This window comes from Phallusia mammillata, chromosome 3 (genome assembly GCF_965637545.1).
Source record: "Phallusia mammillata chromosome 3, kaPhaMamm4.hap1.1, whole genome shotgun sequence".
Lineage (NCBI taxonomy): Eukaryota > Metazoa > Chordata > Ascidiacea > Phlebobranchia > Ascidiidae > Phallusia > Phallusia mammillata.
In genome coordinates, this window is record NC_137254.1 from 27,231,589 (window position 1) to 27,257,657 (window position 26,069).

Sequence of the window (26,069 nt, forward strand, 5' to 3'; positions counted from 1 at the left end):
GTAGCAGCAACAGCAGCAGCATGCGTTTTCCCGGCTTTTCGTCCAAAGATGACGTCATGTACGTGACGTCACCACCTCGTGATGTCACTGAATGTGTCTCGTGCAAGCAAAGGAGCAAATCCAATGCGACTTACCGGATCGCTTGCTTTGTTCCTGTAGCGATGTTGGCGTTGCTTTGCTCGGTGCAGATTTTATGGAATCTCCGCCTTAATCAGGAACTCGCCTCAGTGCGAAATGACGTTAGCTGGCTGATGGACAGGTTTGCGACCGAGATGAGGAACGAAGTTTCGTCGGTACACCGCACTGACGCCGGGCCCACTGGCGAGAAAAAAGATTTGGTTCGTATATGGTCCATTGTCAATATTAGCCTGATTTTAATTAAGTGTGACATTTATAGGGTCGTAAAAAGCAACTGTAATGTTATAATAAGTGCTATACAACTTTTTAAATAGTTTCGCAATGGTTCCAAAGTAGAGTGTAGGCTATTAGGTAAGTGCGATTACAGTCTTTTTTATGTTACAAGTCCGCTAATGGTTTTCCACAGGCACAATAAAGTTTGCAACCATTGGGCTGCAAAACACTAATTAAAATCATAAGTCTTCAACACATCAGCGCTCTGATACTTTTAGCAAACGTTTTCATAGCGTTAATGCCTACAATGCTTTCCACAAACTTCCTGCATTTTTTGTTGTCAACATTTATGTTTTACAAAAGCATTCCAATGGACAACAAAAAGATGACACTTACTCAGAAGATCAATTTCCTGGAGTCATTTCTGATGGAAATGTCAACCAGCAATGGATATCTCCACATGCTGTTGCCAGACGCAGTGCACCAGGTAATACAGTTTCAGCAATTATATGGTTTTGTTTGCGCTGGTCTTAAGTTCTCCATTTTGTAGGTTTAACTGCGGCCTAGCGAATTATATGACCTCTTAATGACACGAAACAAAGTTTTAGTTGACTATATTGTCAAAAGATTAGGCACAATAGTATGTCAAAAACTGTTGGGTGTCTTAAATGCAGAATAACCTATGTACGCTTTGTGCACAAATGCTCTCGCGACTAAGCCATTAAGGGGCTTTGCAAGAATAAATAAAAGGTGGTTGATATTTATTTGGGATTCTGGTTTATAACTTTATGTAAGCAATGCCTGTTTTGTTTTGCACAAAGACTGACATAATCGGTACAAAATGAAAATATTGTTTTTTATAATGTTAAATTGTTTTTGTTAGTTTTATTTTGGATTCTTTTTTGCCATCCATGCTGTGTTTGACCTTCTTTAGACAGAAACTCTACTTATAGGATTATGTACAGTGGCCGCCACAGAAAATATTCACGGTTATACTTCCGTCTCTAGCATGTCAATAGCAATAGCCCCGATTAAAGGTTTTGTTGTGTCTCGTCAGATGAAGCTTTGAAATGTTTGCACGCCCTGTTACGAATGAATAGCCTATGTTTTTCCATTTATCTCAAAATGTTTGATATCAAAGGTGTAAGTGGGACCAGACCCGGGTTGAAGTTTGAATAGCACGAGCTTGATTAGGGCCTGATTCACACTCAACCACATCAGCTTCATGTAATTTTACCAACTTAAAGGCGCATTCGAAGCTTGTATCTAAAAAACATGGGGCGAGCTTTTAGACCCCAATTTCGGACCCGTTGCAGATTTGCGTAATATGATGTTTTTAAGAGCATTTAGCGAAAAAATGACAATTTCTTGACAAGTTGGAGCCAAAGCGTCAGAAATGTCCAAAACGAATATTTTTCTACATTAGATATATTGGGGAAAACATTTTCTTGTGGCCAAGACTTTGGGGACTTTTTGCATGACAAAAAGCATTTAACTTATGACGTACGTACAGGTGCAGCCAGCGATGAAACAAAACCGCGCAAAATAAAAAAGTCAAGAAGAAAGAAGGGAAAGGGCAAAGGAAGCAGGAAAAAAGGTAGACTTATATTTTCTAAATATTTTTACACATGCCTCTCGCCACACATTGGTAAAGGCAACGAATTCGTTCTGAATTCGCTTGTTGTCAGTCTAGTTACATCTTATTCTAGATTGCGGAGTCAAAAGACCAAGAAGAGTCCAACGAAACGCAGTTTTACCCGAAAACTCTGGTACTCCGCTGTTATTTCCTTCCACAAAACTCTTTGGTTTTATTAATTTACATATCGAAGCATGCCGTCATATGAAACATTTTTTTCGTGACCATTTTTTTCGTTTTTTACTTATTTTCAGTTATAATATTTTGTCACCGTCATTCCCACATAGTAATTATTTTGACTAGTCGGAATTTAATGAATGCATTTTCTCACAAAAATTTATTGTTCTGATGCAACTGGCGCAACACTTCGTTATGTAGGGCAGTGGTCGGCAACGGACGGTCCGCGGCCCGTTACCAGGCCGTATCATTTTTCAGTTTAAGTGCTATAAAACATTTTGCCCACGTATCTTATTGCTAAATATTTGTAGTTTTTTAAAGACCTGTCCGCGATAAAATTTCAGTTTCAAAAACGGTCCGCAGTGCAAAAAAGGTTTCCGACCCCTGATATAAGGAATCTCCCGCAGACAATAGAATGTAAAATAGAAAGATTTTTGCTCGATAGAACTGTTTTTTTTAATTAAATTTATGGTGAAATTAATTAAACACCAAACTATCTGCATCCCTTTGTGTTGCAGGCAAAAAAGCGATTGCGATTCACATTCAATCCGTGGACGGAAGAGATTTACGCCCTGCAGCAACAATACTCGCTGAAGGTAAAACAAATAAACAAAAAATTTTAACCCTCAAAGTATGTCAACAAAACCATCTTATTTTTTTCCCATTTTTTACAATCTTGTTTGTATGGGCGTTTTTAGTCCGCTTGTTAAATAAATAGTTCGTGTATTCAGGGAGTCGAACCCAAACCTATAAACGGGTTTGAGCGGTTAATTTATTAAACCCTTTAGTAAATTTCATTTAAAAAAGACCCGAACTGGAGTTTAACCCCATATTTTTTTGCGGCGTTGAACCAGAACCTAACTCTAATCTCCAAAAACAATAAAAAAGAGAACCCGAACCGAACTTGGACTCATATGACAAGCGGTTTCTTGCGTATTATTACAATTTTACCTTGTCGCTCAAGCTGTTTTATGTATATAATGTAAGAGTAAGATAATATTTGATTGCCCTTTCAGTCTTACGTGGTTTTGAGCACTTGGAAGACTTGCTGTTTATTTTTTCGAACTTTGAACGTAACATTCGAGGAAAACATTACCTATATAATATTTTACTTGATTACTTTTTGTGTGGACTGTTCATCTTGACATTTTGTGTGTAATGCCCCCAAAGCAGCTCTCGTTGCTGGTAATGCTAATTACCACAAAATAATTATAACTATACCCAATTGTCATTTAAATCGTGCGAAAAAAAATTGTTGTATATATTTGACAGTTCAAGGAATAATTCACACGTAATTTGTTAGTTTATTATTCGAAATGTAGTACGTTTAGTTCAAATTCATGGCATATACAAACCCCAATCATAAAAGCTGCGGTTTTAGGCTTTTTATAGAGTAAAAACTAATACAAATAGCTCAGCTGGGATAAAATTTCTTAGTCTAACCCAGCATTTCTTTGTCTTAATACACATTGGCATCCTCTTGCGTATATACGCTGTTCGTATATAATTCAACTTCTTGTAATTTGTAAGAATATTGTGAAAAATACCGCTGAAAATTGCCTTTTTACAGATTTTATACTACAACATATTTAATATAAAAGTTCCTATACAATTGCAACCACTTTTCGTATGAGACTTTAAATAAAGTCGCCTAATTCAGTAAAAACTAAGTCGTTCTGTGGTTGTTAGATAAGACGCATTCGCAGAAGCCAAACGCCACGCAAGGAGAAGCAGCCACCCCAGCCATTGAAATATTAGGTACAACCCCAAATTTTTATGTCCCATAGATGTGGTATGAAAATACGTGCCCCCAGCGGTTCAGTAAAAGTACAAAATCTATACTTTTTGCAGATCGCGAAACTATGATAGCTTGGAAAATGCCTTCTCAGCCCCGGTTTAACGTGGAGAATCTCCTTACTAGAGGTTACATTACGGTGCCACAGGATGGATTCTACTTTATGTACAGCCAGGTGTGGATTTGTTTACTTAAGGAGTCACAAAACTTTTTAAACACGAGGGCTACCTTAAAATTCCCAAATGACAAAAGAGCTACCAGTTCGACACATACGTTAAAACATGTTAAAAAAATCCATATTTCAATACAAATGGGAGTAACTATTTGTTTTGGTACCCACGGACGACTGCGATGCCCGCATGCATAGGGTTGTTGATAGTTTACCTAATTATGCTGGTTTGTACTTCAATAACGGTTTCAGTATTTGTCACCCGCATATGATGTAATATATACGTTAAAACTTTTAGCATTTGTTTCTTAGTTACGTTGGTTTACGCCTACATTTTGTTCTTACATCACGTATTACGTATTAATAGACACAACCCCCATTTGGTGCCAATTTAACCACAATGAAACTTGTGTTCTTGGTAATTTTGCGTCGTTATTTGGGTTTTGTTTATAGATTTCAGAACTTACATCGCACACCCCTTTGTTAAGTATCTTAAATGTCATTGTTCGAAAATTTTGTGTCGCAATATGGTTCGAACATTTCAAAAAACTGCATTCAAAACAACTGCAAGTGGTATGGAATTGACATAAAAACGAAACGAAACCTGTAACAAACTGCTGTTGTAAAGTTTTACAAAAGCTGCTTTTCTGCGGTTAGTTACAAAAGCAAACTGTGTTTGTAAATGTTTAACTTGGTAGTAGCTAGAACTAAAGCCAAACCACAAGTTGCGTCACTCTTTGAAGGGAATATGACAATGACTCAGAGCAAAAAAACATGTAAATTTAATTGTCCATAAATCTAAACGAAAAAATTGAACTGAAGCTACCACGTTCCTTTGTTTCTCATGCACAGTACTACGCGCATTCAATGTTATTTGCCCAGATAAAGGCGACCTCTATAGGACGTCGAAACGTCAGTGCAAAAATACAATTGCCAGAAGAGCTCTATAAGGTTCTGCCTGGCTGCAATAGCGTATATAACGTGTTTAGGTCTGTAAAACTTCGGTTTAGACTGAACTCATTGCTCCCAAATTTGCTTACCTGCTGGTCAAGCCAAAGTCCACACATTAAGTTTTATATGTGCAAACATGAATGTTGTTTTTGCATTAGTGGTGCCAGCACGCTCATAAAATTTAGCATTGGTCAACCCAAGGTCTTACTGAAAACAAAGCAGGTTTAAAATACAAATTTGCGCGTTTAAAGGAAAAAAATGCGAAACGCCAATTTCGGGTATGGCAATGAAAGTGAATTTTGCTTAGTCATCCTGTTCCTAAGAACGAGCCATTTAAGTGGTTTGCGGGCAATAAAACCGTGACATTTTTAGTAGTGTTGGTCTTGCGCCACCCACCGACAAACGTCCAAGCTATATTGTTGTCAAAATTCTGAAAGACAAATTAAGTCTCTTTAAACGACTAAATCTCCCTTTTCGCGGTGATTGTATTTCTTTCAAGTGGCATCGGCTATTTACCTTATTAGTTACATAGCCATTGCACAGAATTGTATAATCACTTTTACCTTAATGTACAGGTCGTCTTCCAGACAAACAGTATGCCAAATATGGTGTCCGAGATTGGAATCAAAACAAGAGGAGCTCAAGTCTTTTCCAAGTGTCAATTTTCGCGGCCAACCAACGAAGAGAACATGCTTGTTACTTGCTCATCCAGCGGAGTTGCGTATCTTCGAAATGGTGAAGGCATCTCAGTAAAAATTTCCCCAAGTGGGATTGACATTTTTCTTCGGCCAGAAACAACGTACTTCGGAGCCTTCTACTTGGGTAAATGAAGTGTCGACTGTAAATTATAAAGACAGCTTGCCCGTCTCAAAGTTGGGTTGTTTATTACTCAATTAGGCGTCCTATTTCACACGTTTCTTGCAGTACACAGCTGATTCAAGCGTTTTTTTTAGCAAAATTATTTTGGGGCTTTAATTTTTTGTTTCAATTTTTAATGACAATGAAGTTCAAGTTTATTTTGCTGTTTTCCGAGGCCATTATGTAACTCATTCTGCTTAAACAGGAGCGCCGAGTATTTTGTTAAGTTAGTTGTAAAGATTATAATAATACCTGCAGTATACTGTTACGTGAAAAATGCATATAAATGTCGAGAGTTTATATTTAAAAGAGGGAAGTTTACATGTTATGCTCGGCGCCTTTGAATTATCCAAGCACTGTGTAAAATTTCTAAGATAATCATCTGATTTTAGAGTTTGTTTAAAACGCCTATGAATACTGTTATCTTTAAGCGTTTATTAGACTACCTGAAACGTAAAGCGTTTATTGCTATGCCTGGGGCAGGTAATAAACGTAAAACGTGCCTTTTTTGTAAATTGATTTTTTGCAAAAACTGTTGTTATCTTTTTGTTCTTTTCTTTCCCTCTTCTTATACATCAGTTCAAGTAAACATTTTACAACTCAATCTTTAATTTTATACCTGCCTTTTATAAAATAACAAGATGTTTCCATTTCCAATCCTGTTTTGTAACACGTTTTTCGACTTTATGCTGACAAATTGGCACTATATTGCACTTAACAACACCCTTAGCCGTATGTCTGTTCGGTTTATTTTAGGTGTGTCCAAGTAGTTAAATGACTATGTTAAATTTATTGTATATTGAACCGCGCCTTTCGTGCCTGAAAACATTCTTTATTTCTGTAACTATTTGCGTCTATGCATGTAGGCTCAATTAATAGTTCAAAATCTGTACAAGACTTACAAAGCCGTTTGATTAGCTTTTAATGATTTAGTTGGAAAATGCGTTTTTTTCTGTTTTTCGGTCCAAACGTTTTTTTGGACTTAGTTCAACTTTTGTACATAGTTTTAATAAACTTCTCTTGTGTCAAGAAAAAGTGTCGGAAAAAACAAAGTACCGTATGAAAGCTTAAGCAAAACATGATAGGGCAGTGGTTTTCAACCTTTTTGCCTTCGCGGACCCTTTTCGGTGCTGTAATCTAATTGCGGACCCCTCGGAAGTTTTTGGTACCTTTTTTTTTATCAACAAGCAACCAAAACATGATGTATAAAGTTACAACCACATTCGGTCCAGGACCAAAATTTTAATCGCTTTTTCTGGGTTGCGACATCGGGAATCAACAAGAAAGAGCCATTACAGTGTAATGTGACGTTGTTTTCCACTGACAATTGGCGTCTGTTGCATCACGAAGGGATTTAGATGTCATAATGCACTGTGGTTTGTCGCCTACGAAGAATGTTCTCAAACAAGTTTCATGCTATTTTAAACGCCCAAGCGTTTTTTTTCAAATCGCGATTTATTAATCTCGTTTTGCGGGAAATAAGAAGTTGTCGTGGACCCCTTGAAAACGCTTGGCGGAGCCCTGGTTGAGAGCCACTGTGATAGGGTATAGCCTAGCCTAGGCCAGTGGTTCTCAAACTTTTTTTTATTGCGACGCCTCTGCAAAAGTGTTTTAGACTTGCGACGCACCAGCAAATAAAAGTTAATGAGGAAACTTATTATTAAAGTTGTGAAGCCACGGAACGGAATTATTTTGCGACGCCCTTGGAAAATTGAAACGACGCACAAGGGCGTCGCGACGCACAGTTTGAGAACTACTGGCCTAGGCCTTCCCTGTATGACCTGGTACGCTCTGTTCTGCTATTATATCTTTGTTACCAGCGGGTGCAAAACAAGTGGGTTATAGTCAGTTTTAACATCAATAAATAACTGAACGACAAGATCTTTGTAAGGTAAAAGTTTAGGGGTGCAAATGTCTGTTTAGGGGTGCAAACGCATGGTGCATCAGCCATCTCTTTAAATCAGGGGTTCTTAAACTTTTTCGGTCGTGCCCCACTTGACACTATTTATTTATTCTCACGCCCCCCCTAAAATACGTTAGCACTGATGATGCCATTTTCTTGTTTTTTGAAAACAACATACATCGTAGGTCCGCCTTAAGCTACTGTCAAGTTAGTTCCAATCGTTAGAAAAAGCCACTTCAACACTGTAAAGTTGCGAAAAAAAGTTTTCTTTGCGCGCGCACAGAGCCACGTTGCCAGTATTCTTGTAAACTACGCATATGTTGCCCAGAAATTGTTGATTCACAAGTCAAAGCAATCTCTAATGCGAAATTGCGAACAAATAAAGAATGTGCAGCCGAGTATATAGTACAGGGGTCACCAAACTACGGCCCGCGATCCCATTTTTTAGGTTTGCCAAAACGTAGTGATAACTTTGTTACTGTCAAAAATTAATCTACTCCTTACGAAAGTTTACTGTTACGACATGTAAAATTAATATTACCGACTTTCATAGGATTGCAACGTCCAAAGTCAGTTTATTACGTCACAGACAAAACAAAGAGTGTTAATTGTGCGCAAACAATTGCCTTATTGTGTTACTTGTAACGTAATATACAAACATTCCTTGTAAGATGAGACTAACTATACAATTTACAATTTAAGATTTTAAATGGGTTTTTAAAATGACCAAAAAAAAAAAATCTTGGCACCCCTATAAAAATACCCTCGTGGGCTAAGCTTAAAAAGGCGGCACTATAGGGCATGTAAACCATGCGGCACGCGCGAATTAGTATTAAACGTATCCGGCCCGCAGTGTAGAAAAGTTTGGTTAGTACAACTGGACATCCATTTCAGAGTATTGAAGCGTTCACTTCAAACAATAAGGTCGAAATCAGTGCCGACATTATTCCTATACATTCATTTACAATTGTTTGCAAGTGAAAACTTTGCTGCCATAATGTGCTGCGCCCCCCTTGCGAACCCTTCACGCCCCCCAGTTTAAGAACCCCTGCTTTAAATTGAAAAAAAATATGCGGCAAATTGGTTGCAGGTAAAAGAGGCAAAAATCCAAATTATGACGATTTTAGGTAACGTAGTAAAAATGTAAAAATTCGGTGAAAAAAGGTGAAAAATGTAAAAATTCGGTGAAAATTTTTAGGTGTACGTTTGAAAAAGCCTTCGACTGATTTTATCCTGTAGGACACAACTGTCAAGGTGCAAAACGACAATAGGTACGTGAAAAAATTGTGAACGAAATTAATGTGTGTTTTGAGCAATTTTTGGGTAATACAATTGTTGTGTTTTAGTTTTTGTTGTAGAAATTGTATTGACCTTACTTAATTTCAATTGTGCTAGCATTCGCGGCGAACACAACGACGTTAATAAGGTGTTGCAGAAGTATTACAAATCCTTTGTTTTTTGCTAAAATGTGATGTTTATTGCCTTTACGGTACTTTACGAGTTACTATACTCACATGTCTCTTTAAAATAGAGTTAAAAATGTGGTGTCCAACCTTAGTGCTCTTTTCTAACAAACTTTGTTTCTTAACTTATACAAGTTATTCTTTGTTTTGAAGGATTTTGAATATGTTTTCTTCTATGTCACAACAGAACAAATAGGACAAACACTTAATAATAGTCTAATAGGACATTATAGTAACTAAATGATGCCACTTTCTATCTGAAATGTTATTTTTAGTCTAATATCTGCAGTGTAGTGATTTGATTAAAATATTCACAGTGATGCAATAATTGTTTAGTAGGGTAAAATGTTCAGTTTAGATTTAAGAGTTAGATTGGTGCCTTTTTGCTAATTTGCATTGGAGGGTATAAAATGAGAAAATTTAAATTCATTGTGAAGTGGTTGCTTTTGGTGTGACGGTGTGACCATACATGATTGTGTTCTTTCTCTAAAAATGCCTGTTCTACGTGTTGAATGTCCTTTTATAGTCACAAGGTTTTTATTTTGGTGCAGATTCATGCTTAGCTGCAATAGGTACAAACATAACAGTATTATTTATTAACCTGGACCACCACCAACATCATCGAGTGTGGAAAAAGTTTAAGCGATGTCTAATCCATTAAATATAGCCTTTCGGGGCCAGCAGGTAAACTTTTGGTTTGTAATTTATTACCTTTAACATAAAAATATGTCTGTTGTAAATATGTTTCGACATGATATTTACTTGACTCAGTCTTGTGTACAAGAATAAAAAATTTTGTTCATTTCTCCAGAAAGCGGCCTTGGATCCTGAAAAGCTTTTCACAAAACAGGAGAGGATTGGCAAGGGATCGTTTGGAGAAGTTTACAAAGGAATTGACAACCGAACGTCAGAGGTTAGTTCACTATGGGGTGTAAAATGTAGTACAATCCCATTTACTATTTTAATTCAGGTAAATAATCCAGTACAAACTCATTGACTGCAGGTACAAAATGTGTTTTCAGGGGGTGGTAAGCATTTTAGGGGGTGTCTGATCATAATGTCGTAAATATCAGTGTTTCATACCGGAACGAAACGAAAGAACATTATTCGTTCTGAGCAAATTATTTATTTTGTTATTTCATTCTGGACCGATATTTTCATTTCGTTCCGGTCTGACCGAAATAAATTTATAACAGTATTTTTCAGTATTTCGGTCTTGACAAAAGAACATTTTTTTGTGGTCTTTACAGCTATTAAGCGAAAAAAGAAAGAAAGTTGCAACACACAAAAATTATTGTCGGTGGTTGTTACGTCACATAACATTTGTCAATGATGGTCAAACGAATGTAAATTGTAAGAGCTATAATGGCGCGAAATTTTCAGCAATTGTTTCATGTCAAATGTTTCGACGAAATACCGGAATAACAAATAACGGTATTCCGTTCCGGTTATTTGATTTTTTTTATTTCGGTATTTCTTTCCTGTATTTGAGCCAAAAATTATTTATTTCATTCCGGTATAACAATCCGTTCCGGTATGAAACACTGCTAAATATAGTGGAAGAAAGCTTTGCCTTGTGTGAATATGAACTGTCAGTTGCTTTTCTATATTTGACTTCTTGTTTATGCAAATATTGGTTGAAGGCAATGGCTATGTTGCAACTTTAAACAAACATTTAGGGTGCTATTTTTAAACGCCTAATGGTTTCTACATAATTGTTGGATGTGTACTGTAATTTAATTTTGAAGCAAGGCTTGTAGTGGATTTAATATGTGCTGCTTTGGGCCTAGAATATATGCCATGAATAACCATATGGCTGTTTTTGTATACTATACAGTTTATTTTAATTTGTTTGGGTTATTGTACATCACAATGTTTGTGATAGAATACAATATCTTTGGGATTTGAATGTGTATATTCAGTTAACATTTCCATGCACCTGTGAGAAATTTTAATGATACAAAGTTTAGTTCTAAGTGGACCCACCCTGACCATACAGAGTGTTCTATTGCGATAACTAAAAGTATGCATTTTTTATTAGGTTGTTGCGATTAAAATCATTGACTTGGAAGAGGCTGAGGATGAGATTGAAGATATTCAACAAGAGATAACTGTGCTGAGTCAATGCAACTCCCCTCATGTCACAAAATACCATGGCTCATATCTCAAGGTAAATTAAAATACAATTATTGCTCTTTCAGCAGATGTTTTGTGGCCTAAAGTGACGCTTTGACATTTGATACGAGACACTTTCATCAGGATGTTGCCACATTGTGAAACCCAAACTTATTAGAAAGCCACAAAAGACATTAATAACACTCTAAAAGGCAGTGATAACAAGTTTATGCGGCTACCACTAGAGTGTACTGTAGAAACTTAAAATAATTTATTAGCATTACGTTAGCATGTGAATTGAATTGTCGGAGTCAGAATTCATCATACAATACTCAGTTGTAACCAAATATACATGTTTTGTTGAACAAGTCATTTGCCAAAGGTATGGTAACTGGTTAATAATTTACTTGTAAGCAGTTTGTGCTTAGATCAATTGCAAATTAATATCGGAGTACACATAACAGCTGACTTAGCTCAAAAGGAACTGTTGAATAAAAAGAATGAAGTCCCCTTTAATAAAAACAAACGACTGATTACTCCTGTTCTGTTACTGGTTATTCAGTAACACAAGCACCGGAGTATGGTAATACATTCCTATTCCTAGAAAATTAATTATACATACTGTAACTAATGACAAATTTGTTTTTAAACGCTAAGTATACATATTACATAGTGACCTTTTAATTCTATACTCATTTTATGTCTTCTCTTATAGGGCACAAAGTTATGGATTATTATGGAATACCTTGGAGGGGGTTCTGCACTTGACTTGGTAAGATATAACATGGACTTTATAGTCCTAATTAAGCAAGTAACCATATACAAATCAGATAATAGAATAGTTCTCTAAACAACAAGCATTATATCTAGCATCACATTGGTTGAACGATAACTTTGATATTTGATAGTATATATTTTCTGATTTTTTTATGCTTTATTTTCAGATGAAAGCAGGTTTTTTTGAGGAACCATTCATTGCCACAATTCTTCGTGAAATTCTTAAAGGTCTTGAATATCTCCACAGTGAAAGGAAACTACACAGGGATGTGAAAGGTAATTGATTTCTAGCCACTTGTGGAACAATAAACATTTTATATTTACTATTTGTCAGTGCACTGTACTATACATAACCATTAGGGATGGGCTGACCCGAGCCGAGCCAGAACCCGAGTACTTGGTACCGAGCATCGCTGTTTTTAATGCTCGGTGCTTGGCCGAGCAGTTGCACGAACTGACCCGAGCATTAAATTTGCATATTCATGCCCTACTAACATACGTAACTAGTGTTCGAAAGGGTATCTATGAACCAAAACGAATGATTTTTCAAATGTATTAGATGGTGGAAAAACGCGTACTTCATGGGATCTACAGCTTATAATAATAAACCGCTGGTGACGTAAGAGACCTTAGAAAGGGGATTTTTTGTGACGTCATAATGCACCGAGGGTGCTCGACCAAACAGAACATTTGCAGTTTTGGCACATCCCTAATAACCATGGTCCATTTTCTTTCCATTTGTTTCTGCCGTATATATTTTCAAAGGTTTTTTTTTTAAAGTTAATGATAAGCTGTAGACCAGTGGTTCCCAAACTTTATCTACTCGCGTACCATTTTTTTGGTTCATGCAGCGTTCTCGTACCACCTACAATCATGTTAGAATTTAATGAATAAAAATGTTACTAAACTTTACTAACTAACTTTACCTTAGTAACTTTGGCCTTCAGTAACCAAAGGCTCGTAAATATTAAACAAAACTTAGTCAAACTTTTACCGCCCTCGCTACAGTGCTACTGTCAACACAACTAGTAGCTTATTACAAAAACTGACTTTAAGGACTTATTACGTCGTAATAACAGATTCATTACGTCATAATAAATCTATTTCGTCACAAAGAAACCTTGCTTAACAGTTCAATGCGGCAATACACCAATGAATTAGAATTTAGTAGGAAATATAGTGTGAAATTTCACGCTCTACGTAATTTGTGTGAATTAAAACTTGTGTGAAATAAAGATCGCTTTGTGTGAACTTAATAAGTTGCTCGCGTACCACCTTGGAGACCTTCGCGTACCACTAGTGGTACGCGTACCATAGTTTGGGAACCACTGCTGTAGACAGTGCACACTGTTTTAATCTATAAGGTCTCATCAGTGCAGCTGGTGACGAGAAATATGCGATAGTGGCTGGTGTAGCCTTCCAATAGCACTCCAGTTTGTTGAGAGTAACAGGCTGTAAAGCCATGCCTCACATATTCTGTTCACTAAACTGGCTGCACTGATCAGACCTTTTAGGTCCAAAAAGCGTGCACTGTTTGTGGCTTAATGTGTTTTTGTTCATGTAAGACAGGGGTGGGCAACCTTTTTTACTGTGGGGCCAATAACAATTGTCAAAATCAAATCGCGGGCCGCACCTGTGTATAACACAATGTATTGTACTCAGTTGCTTACCAAATATGCTTAACTGCAAGTAAACTTTGCATTTGATTCTAGCCAAATATTGCTTGGTCGCAGAAAAATTGCACCGGGCTCATTAATCTACTCAAAAATATATAATAGCTGGACTCGTTTTCCAGTACATTTGAAATTCAAGCGTCTGCGAAAAGCACAACCTTTAATGAAGGGCCTCATTTGGCCCGGGGCTGCAGGTTGCCCACCTCTGATTTAAGAGTTGATGTAAATGAATAAATTGTGCTGCTTTTCGTTGATGTAAATTTTGGGTTACAACTTTATCTATGTCAACAAAATTTTCACATCTGACAAAAAGATCCTTAAAGGAGATGTCAAATTCACTTGTCAATGTAGCTTCTTTATCTCACCTAGCATTTAGTACTTTTCTTCCCTTTACTCGTTGACCTTTAAATCTTCCTGTTTTTCCTCAGCTGCCAATGTATTGCTTTCCGAGAGTGGTGATGTAAAGCTCGCTGACTTTGGGGTTGCTGGACAACTTACAGACACTCAGATCAAGAGAAACACTTTTGTTGGCACTCCTTTCTGGATGGCACCTGAAGTTATTAAGCAGTCAGCATATGATTTCAAGGTGTGTTGTTAGGTCATGAAAAACTTATTACAATGTTTTACATCCCATTTTTTCTTTGGTAAAGGGCACACTTTGGTTTTGCACAGTTTTTCTTTCCAACACTGGTTTCCTAATCGTTGATCTTATAACCTAGTTACTTTATTTCATAAAAGACAAGAATAATGGGAAAACTGAATTGTTTCATAACAGTAATAAATTAAGAGGTTAATAAATGCCAAAACTTGTCATGATTAAGGAGATGATACACAACTTTAAAAGTAAATTGTTTTCTTAGCTGACACATGCTATAAAGTATTGCATCACATTTGTTCACATCACATGTACCCCTACTGTCATTGGAATTAACATGCCTTGTAGCGCTTACTGGACTTGAAATGTAAAAATATAAATGACATCATTGCTTTATTTCACCATAAAACAACTAACACCCTATATATTTTAATAGGATCAATAAACAACCTAAATACATTGCCACTTCCCTTGCATGATAAAATTTAGATTACATCATAATTGCACCATATGTTTTGGGAACTGCTCTTAGCAAATTTTGTTTGCGAATAGTATGTCTAATAATCTAATATATGCATGTAATGGGTTACTTACTCTATATCTACTACATGTGTAGGAACTTAGTACACATGTAACATCATGTACTTTGGTCACTTTTGCATCATCTGACATAAGTCTGAACCCAGTTAAACTTCCTGTAAGGATTTTGGGTAAATTCCCTGGTCAAATTGCTAAACTCTTTTTTGTGTAACAATTCTGTGAAAAACTAATAAAAAAAGTCAGATTATACTACTTGTTATTATGGGTCCCCTTCCCTGAAGGGGACACATATTGATTTTACTCGAATTGTTTTGTTTTTTTTCTGTTTTTTTCTTCCCAAAGTTTGTCCGACTCGTTTTTCCATCTAATGTTTGATGGATTTGGCTGAAATTTACACAGATGGTAGATATAGTTATGTAGATGTGCATCCCACTTTGTTTTTGTTGATAACCCCAGTATTTACCCCGCTAGCCCCCTAAAATGGGTATTTTTCCCCGGAAGTTTGTCCGACTCGTTTTTCAATCAAATGTTTGATGGATTTGGCTGAAATTTACACAGATGGTAGATATAGTTATGTAGATGTGCATCCCACTTTGTTTTTGTTGATAACCCCAGTATTTACCCAGCTCGCCCCCTAAAATGGGTGTTTTTACCCAAAGTTTGTCCAACTTGTTTTTCCATCAAATGTTTGATGGATTTGGCTGAAATTTACACAGATGGTAGATATATTCATGTAGATGTGCATCCCACTTTGTTTTTGTTGATAACCCCAGTATTTACCCCGCTAGCCCCCTAAAATGGGTGAGTTTTTAAACAGTGTCAGAATTGACTGAAATTTGGATTTCTTGTATAGTATGCCATTTATAGGTGTCGATTGTTGTGTTCAACCCTGTAGTCCTAACATTTACCCCACAAGCCCCTAAAGTGTAAAACGTATTTGTATGTTACTGGGCACCACAAACGAAAGATTTCTTTGGAGCAATAGTGTTACAAGGGCAACCAGTTGTATGTAGTAACGGTTGTTGCTCAAAACACCTCTAGTGGTCGAAATTTTAAACATTGGCGGATTGGGCTGAAATTTTGCAGTACTATTGATTGAGTCATTGTGGTTTTTATATATTTTTTAGTTTGTGTGTCGAACCCAATTAGTTGCCCTACTAGCCCCCTAAAATGGAGAAAATTCAGTGTGAAAAACCACTAAATCTGTCGCTATGTTTTATTTGTTTTATCAAAACAAATGCATTTCGCTATAAAAAGCATCATCAGTGTCTAAAAACAAAAAAAAGCGGGTTTAATGACCCTGAATCGTCGCGGTCGTTTTACTTGAAAGGAGATTTCAATAATAAGTTCATCTGATTTTAATGACCCTGAATCGTCGCGGTCGTTTTACTTGAAAGAAGATTTCAATAATAAGAAAAGAATTACTACCCCCTAAAATGGGTCAGTTTTTTAAAACGTTACATAGGACATACTTCAAACAATATCTGGGGTGAATCTAATTTTATAGTTTGTATTCTACATAGTATTGTTATTTAAGCCCAGTGCCGATCACTGTGTTTTACCTTACAACACCTGACTTTCTCATGGTTATCTCTTGAATTGCATTATTTTCAACTTTGCATGTGTGGGGTCCCATGAGTTTTTGCCTGCAGAAACAACCAAGGTTATAAAAGACGATGGCTAATATGGGACCCAATACAAAATAAGCATAGGAAATATATTTATGTTTTAAAATAGGTTATAGTGTATATGCAAGGGCAATATGTGCTAAGCCACCCTTCTAGTTTTTTACTGTCGTTTTATTACAAAAGTTTTTGTGCTTATTTTATATCACATACTTTTTATGACCCAGCTCATAGCCTGCGAACTGTGAGCCTCAAGCTTCATAGCCACTAAAAAATAATTAAATAGTTTCATGCCAAATATCCTGCAAATTTTGATTGAAGTGTTTAGTAGGCTATTTTTTTGGCCATGAGATTTCGACAGTCATATAATTTTTTATGATGCTTCAAATGAATTGGCCTAATATATTACTTTAATATTCAGTGACCCTTGACCATGGTGAAAGCCACATAATGTGGAACGTTAGTCTATAACTTGTGGCCAAAACTGCAGACTCACCCATTGTACTTGTTAGCAAGATATCAATCATTGATAAAATTTATTTGCCTAATGCAAATCATGTTTAATGCCTTTGTAATAAGTAGGAATGGGCAAAAACTAAAAGAGTTCTGCTTGGTTAACCACGGAGCATCTCACATTAAAGCTCAATGCTTGATCTAGCATGCTTCGTGTATTGTGATGTCACAAAAACTTCCATTTACACTGTTCGCACATCTAGATGTCATATGTGTTGCGTACAGTTGGCCAATGAAAGCATGTTTTCGTTTCAAAAACTTCTGTCACGGTCGGCATTATTTCTTTTTTGTAATGCCCAGCTTGGTTCATGTGACTGCTCAGCCGGCACCGAGCATTAAAAATTGAGATGCTTGGTGCCGAATAATCAGGTTCTGGCTCGGTTCAGCCCATATTTAGTAAAAAGGACAGTTTACATGGGACCCCAACCATAGGCAGAGTGGGCTTACTGACTGCCCCTGTGATTGTATACTGTTTAAAACATTGTGGCCAAGTATAATAATGCTATTGCATTACAGGCTGACATATGGTCATTGGGAATAACAGCCCTTGAACTAGCTAAAGGAGAACCCCCTCATGCAGACCTCCATCCAATGCGTGTTTTGTTCCTAATTCCCAAGAATAATCCACCTACCCTCGATGGAAACTACTCAAAAGATTTCAAACAGTTCATTGAAGCCTGCCTCAACAAAGAACCAAAGTTTGTAAGTTCAAAGTTGGCAAGTTACATGTTTTAGGTGGAGCTACTAAATTTCGATAGGTGGGGCAAAGGGCTAAATTATTAATTTTGCAGCTAAAGACAGGTACAGTTAAGAAGTAAGTTTTTGAAAATTGTACATTATGAACTAGGATTTAAAGTTAGTTTTATTGATAATACCTAATCACAACCTCGAAAGCTCTACCAGTCAGGCTTTTTGGAGATATACCGTTTTAAATAGGTATTTGTGCTCTTTGTGCAAACAATCGAAATTGGATCAAATGTGGGTCTGTCGTGAGGTATGGTGTTAGTATATTTTCCCCCGTTTTGAAGCATTTTAGGTATTTGTGTACAAAAATTGTAAATAGCTGTTTGAAAGATTTGAACATACAAATTTGATTTTTTGCTTTGTCTAAAACTCGATACCATACAATAGCCTGAAGATGTTAACTGAATGCTCAAAGTTTTGGCTTATATATACATTTTGTGGCTTTAAGACTGTTACTGAAATGTGTACTTTTGTTGCAGCGTCCACCAGCAAAAGATCTGCTCAAGCACAAGTTTTTGAAGCAGGCAAAAAAGACATCACATCTTGTTGAGCTTATCGATAGATACAAGGCTTGGAAAGTCCACAACAATGATTCAGAAAGTTCAGGAGAATCCGGAGAGTAAGGATGATTTACGTTTCCTATATCTGTATCTACCATTTCCATGCATTCTTGGAAATAATGTAACAATAACAGGCTTGTTAGGTTGGTTTACAGACATGAAGACTAGATTAACCAAAATGTAAATTCATAAATATGGGTCCCCTTCCATAAATGATAGTAGGTCAAATGGTGTGTATAGTAAGTTGGTTAGTGGGATATAGAATTCATAAAATGGAATTATACATATATATATATATATATATAGGAAACTCACCTTTCTAATTTTTATTTGATTAAATTCATTTAAAAATAAAAGCCAATAAATGATAAGCTGCAGCCAGTTTCCTCTGTGGTGTATCGAATATACAGGCGATGAAAAGCACTGTCTGCAGCTTAAAATTTAAAATGTTATCAAACATATATATAACATATATACTGCAAACACATTTAAATTAAACCTTTTATTACTTCTTAACCTGGAGGTAGTTACATTCTCTTTTAAGTTCTGTGTTTCTATGGCTTGGTGTACTGATGCCCACAATATTGTCTTTTCACTAAAAAAATCCTGTTGGGTGATACCATCTTTGATAAGGGCAATGCATTTCAAGTCTTAGCCTTAGGGGTTAAAACTGTTTGCAGCTACACACGTATATAACTGTTTGTTTGATATTTTGCAGTGAAGTGGAAGAGGATGACACTAATTCTGATGGCTGGCAGTTTGATACAGTTCGCTCCCATATCAATGTACAGGGAATTATACAGAGTACCAACCAACTTACTATGCAATCCAAAACACTGACTGAATTGCTCGAACCATTAATTAAACAGGTACACTTGTGCTGTATTTTAATGTTCCATCTCCGAGATTGATATAAGCTCACAATGCTTTAATCCCACAACATATTTTCCTTGGCAATAAATTGTCTATGTCAGAGAGATCAAATATATTTTTGTACTTATACTAAAATTTTTGTCCTAAATTCCAAACCATACAGCCACATTGGTGTTAAGTGGAGATAAAATCTTTCATTAAACGCCATTTATTTGTGAAAAAGAAGCAACAATTTTATTTTATAGTTTGGTTAGCAAACAATGGCACTTTTGTATTGCTTTTTCTGTGACACTGGCATTTTGTTGCATATAAAATTGTATTCACTTTGTTCGAAATAGTCCATTATCATCACAAACCATTGGACCAATGTCCTTTTCAGCTCAAAGAAAACAGGTTTGAGAATGAAGTTCGTCGGCCAGCATTGGATGGCATTATGAAATCACTGAAGGAAGCAGATACCCAATGTCCAGGAATTATTGACAACCTTGTTGAAGGAATTATTACCAGGTTTAAGAGGTCAGTAAAATATCAGGAATACTTCGTCCAACTAGGGTGCTGTCTACAGTTTTTACAGTTAATTTTTTTCCAAGAGAGATTTTTTTACAAACTTGTTATGTCGACATAGCCATTTTATCACTCATGTTTTGAAACTATCTAACATTGTGAAACAGATTTCTTCTATTTTGCGTTAACTAAGCCTTGTTTATATTTTCCTGTTGTAGTTAAAGGCTGCTGCATTTTAGGTTTATGGAAAAGTTTCATGTAGTATGTGGTATAAGGCCCAACCTTGACTCTCAATAGTTCTTAGATGGCAACTTTGGTTCAAATTTGTATAACTTTTCTCCCAGAGTCCTCATTTTGTAAAGATTCGGCTGAGCACGCTCGAGGCAAACATTCCCAATTCCAGCTAGTTTTGTAGCTTTCCTAAGTCTCTAACGCCACCAGCGATGTGTTAAGCTGTACACACCCCGGAAATACGAGCTATTCCAACATCTGACGCAATTAATAAAACAGTCATTTTCATTCTTGGATAAATTTTCGAACACTGGTTTCGTGTAAATGGGCATGATTATGCAAATTTAATGCTCAGGTCAGTTTGTGCAACTGCTCGGCCGAGCACCGAGCATCAAAAACCGCGATGTTCAGTATTAAGTACTTTGGTTCTGCTCGGCCCATCCCTAGTAGGCATCATATACCAAGCAGATTTTTATCTCTTTCTAACACATTTGTTCACATTTTCTAGGTACAATGAATCACAGGCTGACAGGTGAAACTTTCCTGCTGTGCAGGTTTTTCGTATCTTCCTTGCACTGATTTGGGCACCAGTGGTTCAGTTTGCAATTCAAAGTAGGATTCATTATGCGCCGTATATAATCTGATACCCAAACCGCTTCACTCCATACATCCGCAATGGTCCCATTCATCCTATGTATCATCTTGTTGTGTTTTGAAAGTTGCATTAATTCTGTTACATCTTTGTAATTGAATTTGCTGGCTTATGATGTAGGCCAGTGGTTTTTGACAAATGTCATTTTCTAAGCTCTTTGACAAAATTATAATTTTGGTAAATTAGAACTCTTTTGTCCAACAACATTATTCACTAGGGAAGGGTAAAACCATTTCCTTTTGTGCCTCGTGATGTAGCTGGGTCAACTGAAAACTTTTGTCAATTAACGTTTTTGTAGATTTTCACATCATTTTTTTTCTAATTACCAACTAAATCAAGGCAATCATTTATGTGTTAAACTCCAATGTAGAAATAATGCAGGATTTCAAGTCATTTTTTTACCAAACTATTATACCTAAATGCCAATCTTATTTTCTTTGGCAGCATCTAACTTTAAAATGTGAAATGTCATTACCCTTGTGTTTTAAAAACCTTACTGTGATTAGCCTAAGAAATCCTTCGTCATGCAGCGTAAAATGAAAACACAACATCATTTCAGCAACACAACATAAGCTTTAGTTTTCATGGTGTTGGTGGAACGATTTATTGCGATTGCATATCACAAATATTATCAACCTTGTCACAAGGCAGCACTTGGCCATGGGGACAGCGGGGTTAAATATATCTAAGGTGGGTTTTCAGCCTATCAGGTGTATGCTAAAGCAACATAGTGGACCAGAAACCTGTTCAAACAGTTTTTCTGGAACCCAATCACACTCCATAAGTGTAGAAAAAAATATGCCAGGTATTTTTCTCAACAACCAGTTTCCACACTATTTGCCCCTGCTTCCCTTTATGTGTCCCTGCCCTGTGAAAATCAGTTATTTCTTCAACCGTGATTATGGTGCAGCTTTTTTATGCCATTACGCTGGACATTTTGCTGTTTGCCAGAAACGAGTCCATAATTCATGAAATCTATAATATCATTTGGGGAATAATAGATGTTTTGGCAATTTAAAATTGGATTTCAAAGTATGTGCTATGCTTGTGATTATAGTTTAATTGATGCGGTTAGCACAATTAGAACTGGGACAATCTTTTCTGATTTTGTAATCTGCTTATTCTGGTCAGATGGCCGTTGATCTCTCCTTTAAAGTGCAATTGCCTTTTGTGCCTTTATCCAAACCCACTTCCATCACATCTGCCTATAGCTTCTTTGCATCTGGCATGAACACATATTGTAAAGCCCGTTAACATTCGCAATCCGATATAAAAAGGAATTCAACTTTTGAGTACACTGTGCAAAAACTGCTCAATATCACTCACTTTCATTGGATTGCTATGAAGCTTTTTCATGCTTTTATTGTATCCCAAGTTCATATTATCTATATATGGTTACCAAGTTGCTTTCCTTTTGTCTAATTGTGGCTTGTTAATGCTCTTTTGCTGTGTGACCAAAACCAACAATGTAATTCACAGTGCAGAATTTTCCATATGTGCTAATGCTATTGTATATGTGTGACATTCTTTCGCAAAAAAGATGTTTTATAAATACAATGTTATTTACTTCAATGTGGATCCAAGCTTGCAGAACCATAGATACACATTCAACAGATGTTTTTTGGATTAAACCTTATGTTTTTTTGATTAAACCTTAGTATGACATACTGATTTGGTATGGTGCCTTCAATGGGCCTGGTGCACTGTGATTTATATACGAGTGTGCCAAGATCGGTGGTCTGTATATAGACACTTCAGGGCTGATACCAGTTATGAATTTATATTTATCGTAACTTATGTGTGTTTAGTTATACTCTAACCATAAAACGTTGGTATATAGTTCTTCCATTAAAATGTAAGAATATTTAATTTACAATCAAGTTTATTGCCTATACACCCAACAGACTGTGATTAAACATTACAGATGAATTTTCATTCTGTTCTTAGGAATATCACCCAAACCACAACGCTTTTGTATGTAGTTATTCCCTTAAAATAGCAAAGTACCACAAAATATGCAACAAAAAGTAAACCAAAACAAACAGCGGAATAAAACTATAATAGTTGAAAGCATACAAAAGTCATTTCTATTGCACAACATGCTTGCAAGGCAATTCCATTCAGTGTCAAGTTATGTTTTGTCAGCCCAGTGTCATGTCAAATACTAAAATACTTTGCAAGCACCAAGACCAAAAGGCAAGTGTTGTTCGCATTTGCTCAGTCATTTCACACCATGGGGTGTTGGCCCTCAAGCTTTTCAGCAAACTACCAAAACAAACAGATAAATGTTAGACTTTGGTCTTATCCTACTGACCCACTGCTGAGTTCAGAATTGTTACTGACCTTATTAATTACTGGGATGTTGAATAAGCTTCCAATGACTGGTATCCGCCTTAAGAAGTTGATTATAACTGGGAAGAATCCACTAAAAACATAAAACAATTGTTGTTTAGGATTGCTTTTTTTTCATAAATAAAAATTGGGAAATTAATCTCTTGTTTACAGCGTTTATTGATGCAACCTTTTTCTATGTCAACTTATGGACCAAACCTATTAAAAAATACGACTAGATAGCTATTTTTGTTCAGAAAAATAAAAACGACACACAAATATGTCCATGAAGCAGCTTTTTGAAGTTTGGCTCTGTTTTGAAACTCACCTAAATAGGAGAAAAAATCCATAGGTTTCGACAAGCATGCCAATTAATGGCCAACCAAGCAGAACAATCAAAATTCCTGAGAAGAAAAATCCACTTGACTTAATTTTGTGTCGTTGAAAGAAGAAGTTGAATGTTCTTTGCAGTCCAATAATGAAGGATAATCCACTAATAAAAAGCAACTGAAAACAAAAAGAGCAAATATATAAATGGGTACAAACAACTTAATTAGGTCCTTACATTTCCAAATGCTAGTAGAACTCGGTCAAAGAGAAGAACCATTCCTAGAAATAGAAAGAATGCCCCAAATCCAGTAAGGCCGATTCCAATTTCTGCAACAAATGGATACAATTATAAAACAATTCGCAACAAAAATTGTTAACAAGGCAGAAATGTAACCCACTTTGACTATCCGTGACAGACAACATCTTGACAATAGGGCTGAAAGTACCAAGTAAAATAAATTGCAGATGCAAGTATCTTTATGTATAGATCAGTATTTGCATTAATGGTAAAATAAAATTCAAAAAATCTGAAAAACATGAAAAGTGTTAAACCATTATTGTGTGCAAATGTAACCAAAATGAGTTTCATAAACAACAAGTAATGTAATACAATGTATCCATGAAGTATTTTGCTGTCATACAATATTAATTAGGTGGACTTAACATGCATTCAAATAATCTAACTTAATGTATCGGTTCACCATTAGCACTAAGACAATAATGGACTTTTCAACTAAACACAAGTCTTAAGATTTCCGTCGTTTTTCAGTTAAAGTATTTTCATTGACATCAGCACCACTGTCTGAAGACAACTCATCAGAGTCATCATCAGAAATTTCGTCCATTTTATCCCAGAGTCCCACTTCGTTTTCATCTTCACTTCCATCAGCTCTACGTTTTGTTCCTTTACTGTCACCTTCTGATTTTTCAATATCCTCATCTGTCACCAATAAGCAGTTTAACCTTGATTTGAGATACACTTTGTGGATAGGTTTAGGCTGGTTTGCATTATGAACACGCAAATATCTGTCCAGGCCACAAGAAAAGATGTAGGGCATACTCTTATGGCAAACAATGTCTCGAATACTTCCAGCAAAACCTTTGTAGCAACGCAACACTTGTTTCATTTTTCTAAGGTCAAATGAGGCCATTTCTCCTCTTGTATTACCAACAATTACTTGGTTGTCATTGCTGTGTAGCAGTGCTGAAGCTGTGAGAGGATATTCAGAATACTCTGTCTCTAGTACAGGTCTCCGCTGACCACTTTTGATATCGTAGATTCTAACATTATGTGTCCCTGTGGTTGTCAGCACCTTGGTAGGTTCTGGAAGGAACAATATACTTGTCACCCAAACCGGAACCCTATGTTGCAACCAATTTGGTGGCACATTTTTTGATTTAAACACAGGTTGTTCTGTTGCATTTAAATCCCAAATTTTCATAAGGTTTTCTTTTCCGCCAGCAGCAACACAATGTGTGTCTTCATTGTAACTTATACAGGCTACATCATCCCCTGCAGGAAACTCAGTTGTTACATCATCACTGCAACCTGACCAAAGTTTTACACAGCCTTTTGAAGTACAAGTGAGAAATGAGTCCTTGACAGTATTTAGTCCTACCAATTTTTCTTTGTCACTTTGAAACCCAGGTATAGTGTGTGTTTCAGTATAGGTTCCTTTGGACAGATCAAAACACCGTGCTGCTCCACTTTTATGCCCAGTGTAGAGCTTTGTTTTTTCCACATTTGCCCAGCACATGGAACAAATCTCATGCTCTTTTCCATATTTATCCTGTTCAAAGTGATTGGTTGCAACTTTTTTGCACAAATCAACAGACTTAAGTAAACCTGTTTCTGCACCTAGCCACACATTGGCCAACTTGGAAACGTTTTCTTCGTTGGGCATTGTTTTCTGTGACAAGTTGACAACCTAATTTTTCAAAAACAAAACACAACAGACAAGCAAACAAATATAAAATATGTCATTATTTTACTCAATAATTAGAATAGTATGCTCAAACAGTAAAATATGATTATATGCTAACGATTCATATATGAATAATTCATAAACTATAGTTAGTCTATTCAGAAATTTCGTCTTTCCGAATTTCAAATGTTTATTAATAACTCAACGTCTTCGGTCAACTGTCGTTTAATACATGAAACGTGTTTTTCATTCACTATATCAGTGATAGAAGTGTCTTCCAACGTTACGATCCTTTTTTTCAATTAACCTAAAGCAAAAACCAACCAACTGCGTTTAAAATACACGTTGACCAGCGCAACAAGATTTGATTGACGTTCAAGTTTTTACGCACAAAAACGGAGTCGGTTGGGCTCTTTTTTCGACATTTCAAAATAAAATTTTAAGTAAAAATTCAAGCAAAAACTTGAATTAAGCTTAAAAAAATTACAGAAGAAATAAACTGCCACAAAAGCGAGAGCCCAGTAAGCTATATATCGCAATATATTTAACATGGCGTAATGCAGGGTTTCAATCAACTGCCTTTAAGTACTGAAACAAAGACGGGTTATTTCCCACCATGAGCTTCAGGTTGTGTTGTTTGGGGTTGCAGGCATTTTTATGTCATTTAATTATTACAGGTCTACTACAAACTACACTAGGCAGTCTTAAATTTTGACATTAGTTGGGAAAATAAACCCTGCATGCTAAAATGCAAAGTAAAGATGACATATTGTTTAGG

General features: G+C 36.2%; 4 protein-coding genes across 6 annotated transcripts; 2 read left to right on the top strand and 2 right to left on the bottom strand.

Moving 5' to 3' along the window:
• The first annotated feature begins 15 nt into the window (after positions 1 to 15).
• On the top strand, positions 16 to 6,971 carry LOC145220649 (uncharacterized). 3 transcript variants are annotated; one of them, XM_080087860.1, is made up of 8 exons: positions 16 to 338; positions 715 to 838; positions 1,865 to 1,948; positions 2,061 to 2,120; positions 2,683 to 2,760; positions 3,854 to 3,922; positions 4,016 to 4,134; positions 5,655 to 6,971. In XM_080087860.1, exons 1-8 carry the CDS (start codon positions 21 to 23, stop codon positions 5,907 to 5,909), a joined length of 1,107 nt encoding a protein of 368 aa, XP_079943986.1. In that variant the 5' UTR covers positions 16 to 20; the 3' UTR covers positions 5,910 to 6,971. The 3 variants fall into 3 exon arrangements, with proteins under 3 accessions (XP_079943986.1, XP_079943989.1, XP_079943987.1); XM_080087863.1 differs by lacking the exon at positions 3,854 to 3,922; XM_080087861.1 differs by lacking the exon at positions 2,061 to 2,120.
• A 2,010-nt stretch (positions 6,972 to 8,981) lies between these two features.
• On the top strand, positions 8,982 to 22,277 carry LOC145217885 (serine/threonine-protein kinase 26-like). The gene is made up of 12 exons (XM_080085263.1): positions 8,982 to 9,111; positions 9,855 to 9,987; positions 10,115 to 10,216; positions 11,345 to 11,473; positions 12,134 to 12,190; positions 12,363 to 12,471; positions 14,297 to 14,454; positions 17,658 to 17,843; positions 18,365 to 18,504; positions 19,164 to 19,314; positions 19,698 to 19,834; positions 20,562 to 22,277. The coding sequence occupies exons 2-12, from the start codon at positions 9,949 to 9,951 to the stop codon at positions 20,587 to 20,589; spliced, it is 1,236 nt and encodes a 411-aa protein (XP_079941389.1). The 5' UTR covers positions 8,982 to 9,111; positions 9,855 to 9,948; the 3' UTR covers positions 20,590 to 22,277.
• A 292-nt stretch (positions 22,278 to 22,569) lies between these two features.
• On the bottom strand, positions 22,570 to 23,893 carry LOC145217887 (vesicle transport protein GOT1B-like). Its single transcript, XM_080085265.1, has 5 exons — positions 23,765 to 23,893; positions 23,602 to 23,693; positions 23,365 to 23,543; positions 23,049 to 23,130; positions 22,570 to 22,970 (listed from the first exon to the last, which is right to left on the bottom strand). Exons 1-5 carry the CDS (start codon positions 23,787 to 23,789, stop codon positions 22,932 to 22,934), a joined length of 417 nt encoding a protein of 138 aa, XP_079941391.1. The 5' UTR covers positions 23,790 to 23,893; the 3' UTR covers positions 22,570 to 22,931.
• LOC145217886 (WD repeat-containing protein 74-like) lies at positions 23,893 to 25,717 on the bottom strand. Its single transcript, XM_080085264.1, has one exon. It carries the CDS (start codon positions 25,268 to 25,270, stop codon positions 24,113 to 24,115), a length of 1,158 nt encoding a protein of 385 aa, XP_079941390.1. The 5' UTR covers positions 25,271 to 25,717; the 3' UTR covers positions 23,893 to 24,112.
• Positions 25,718 to 26,069: the final 352 nt, after the last annotated feature.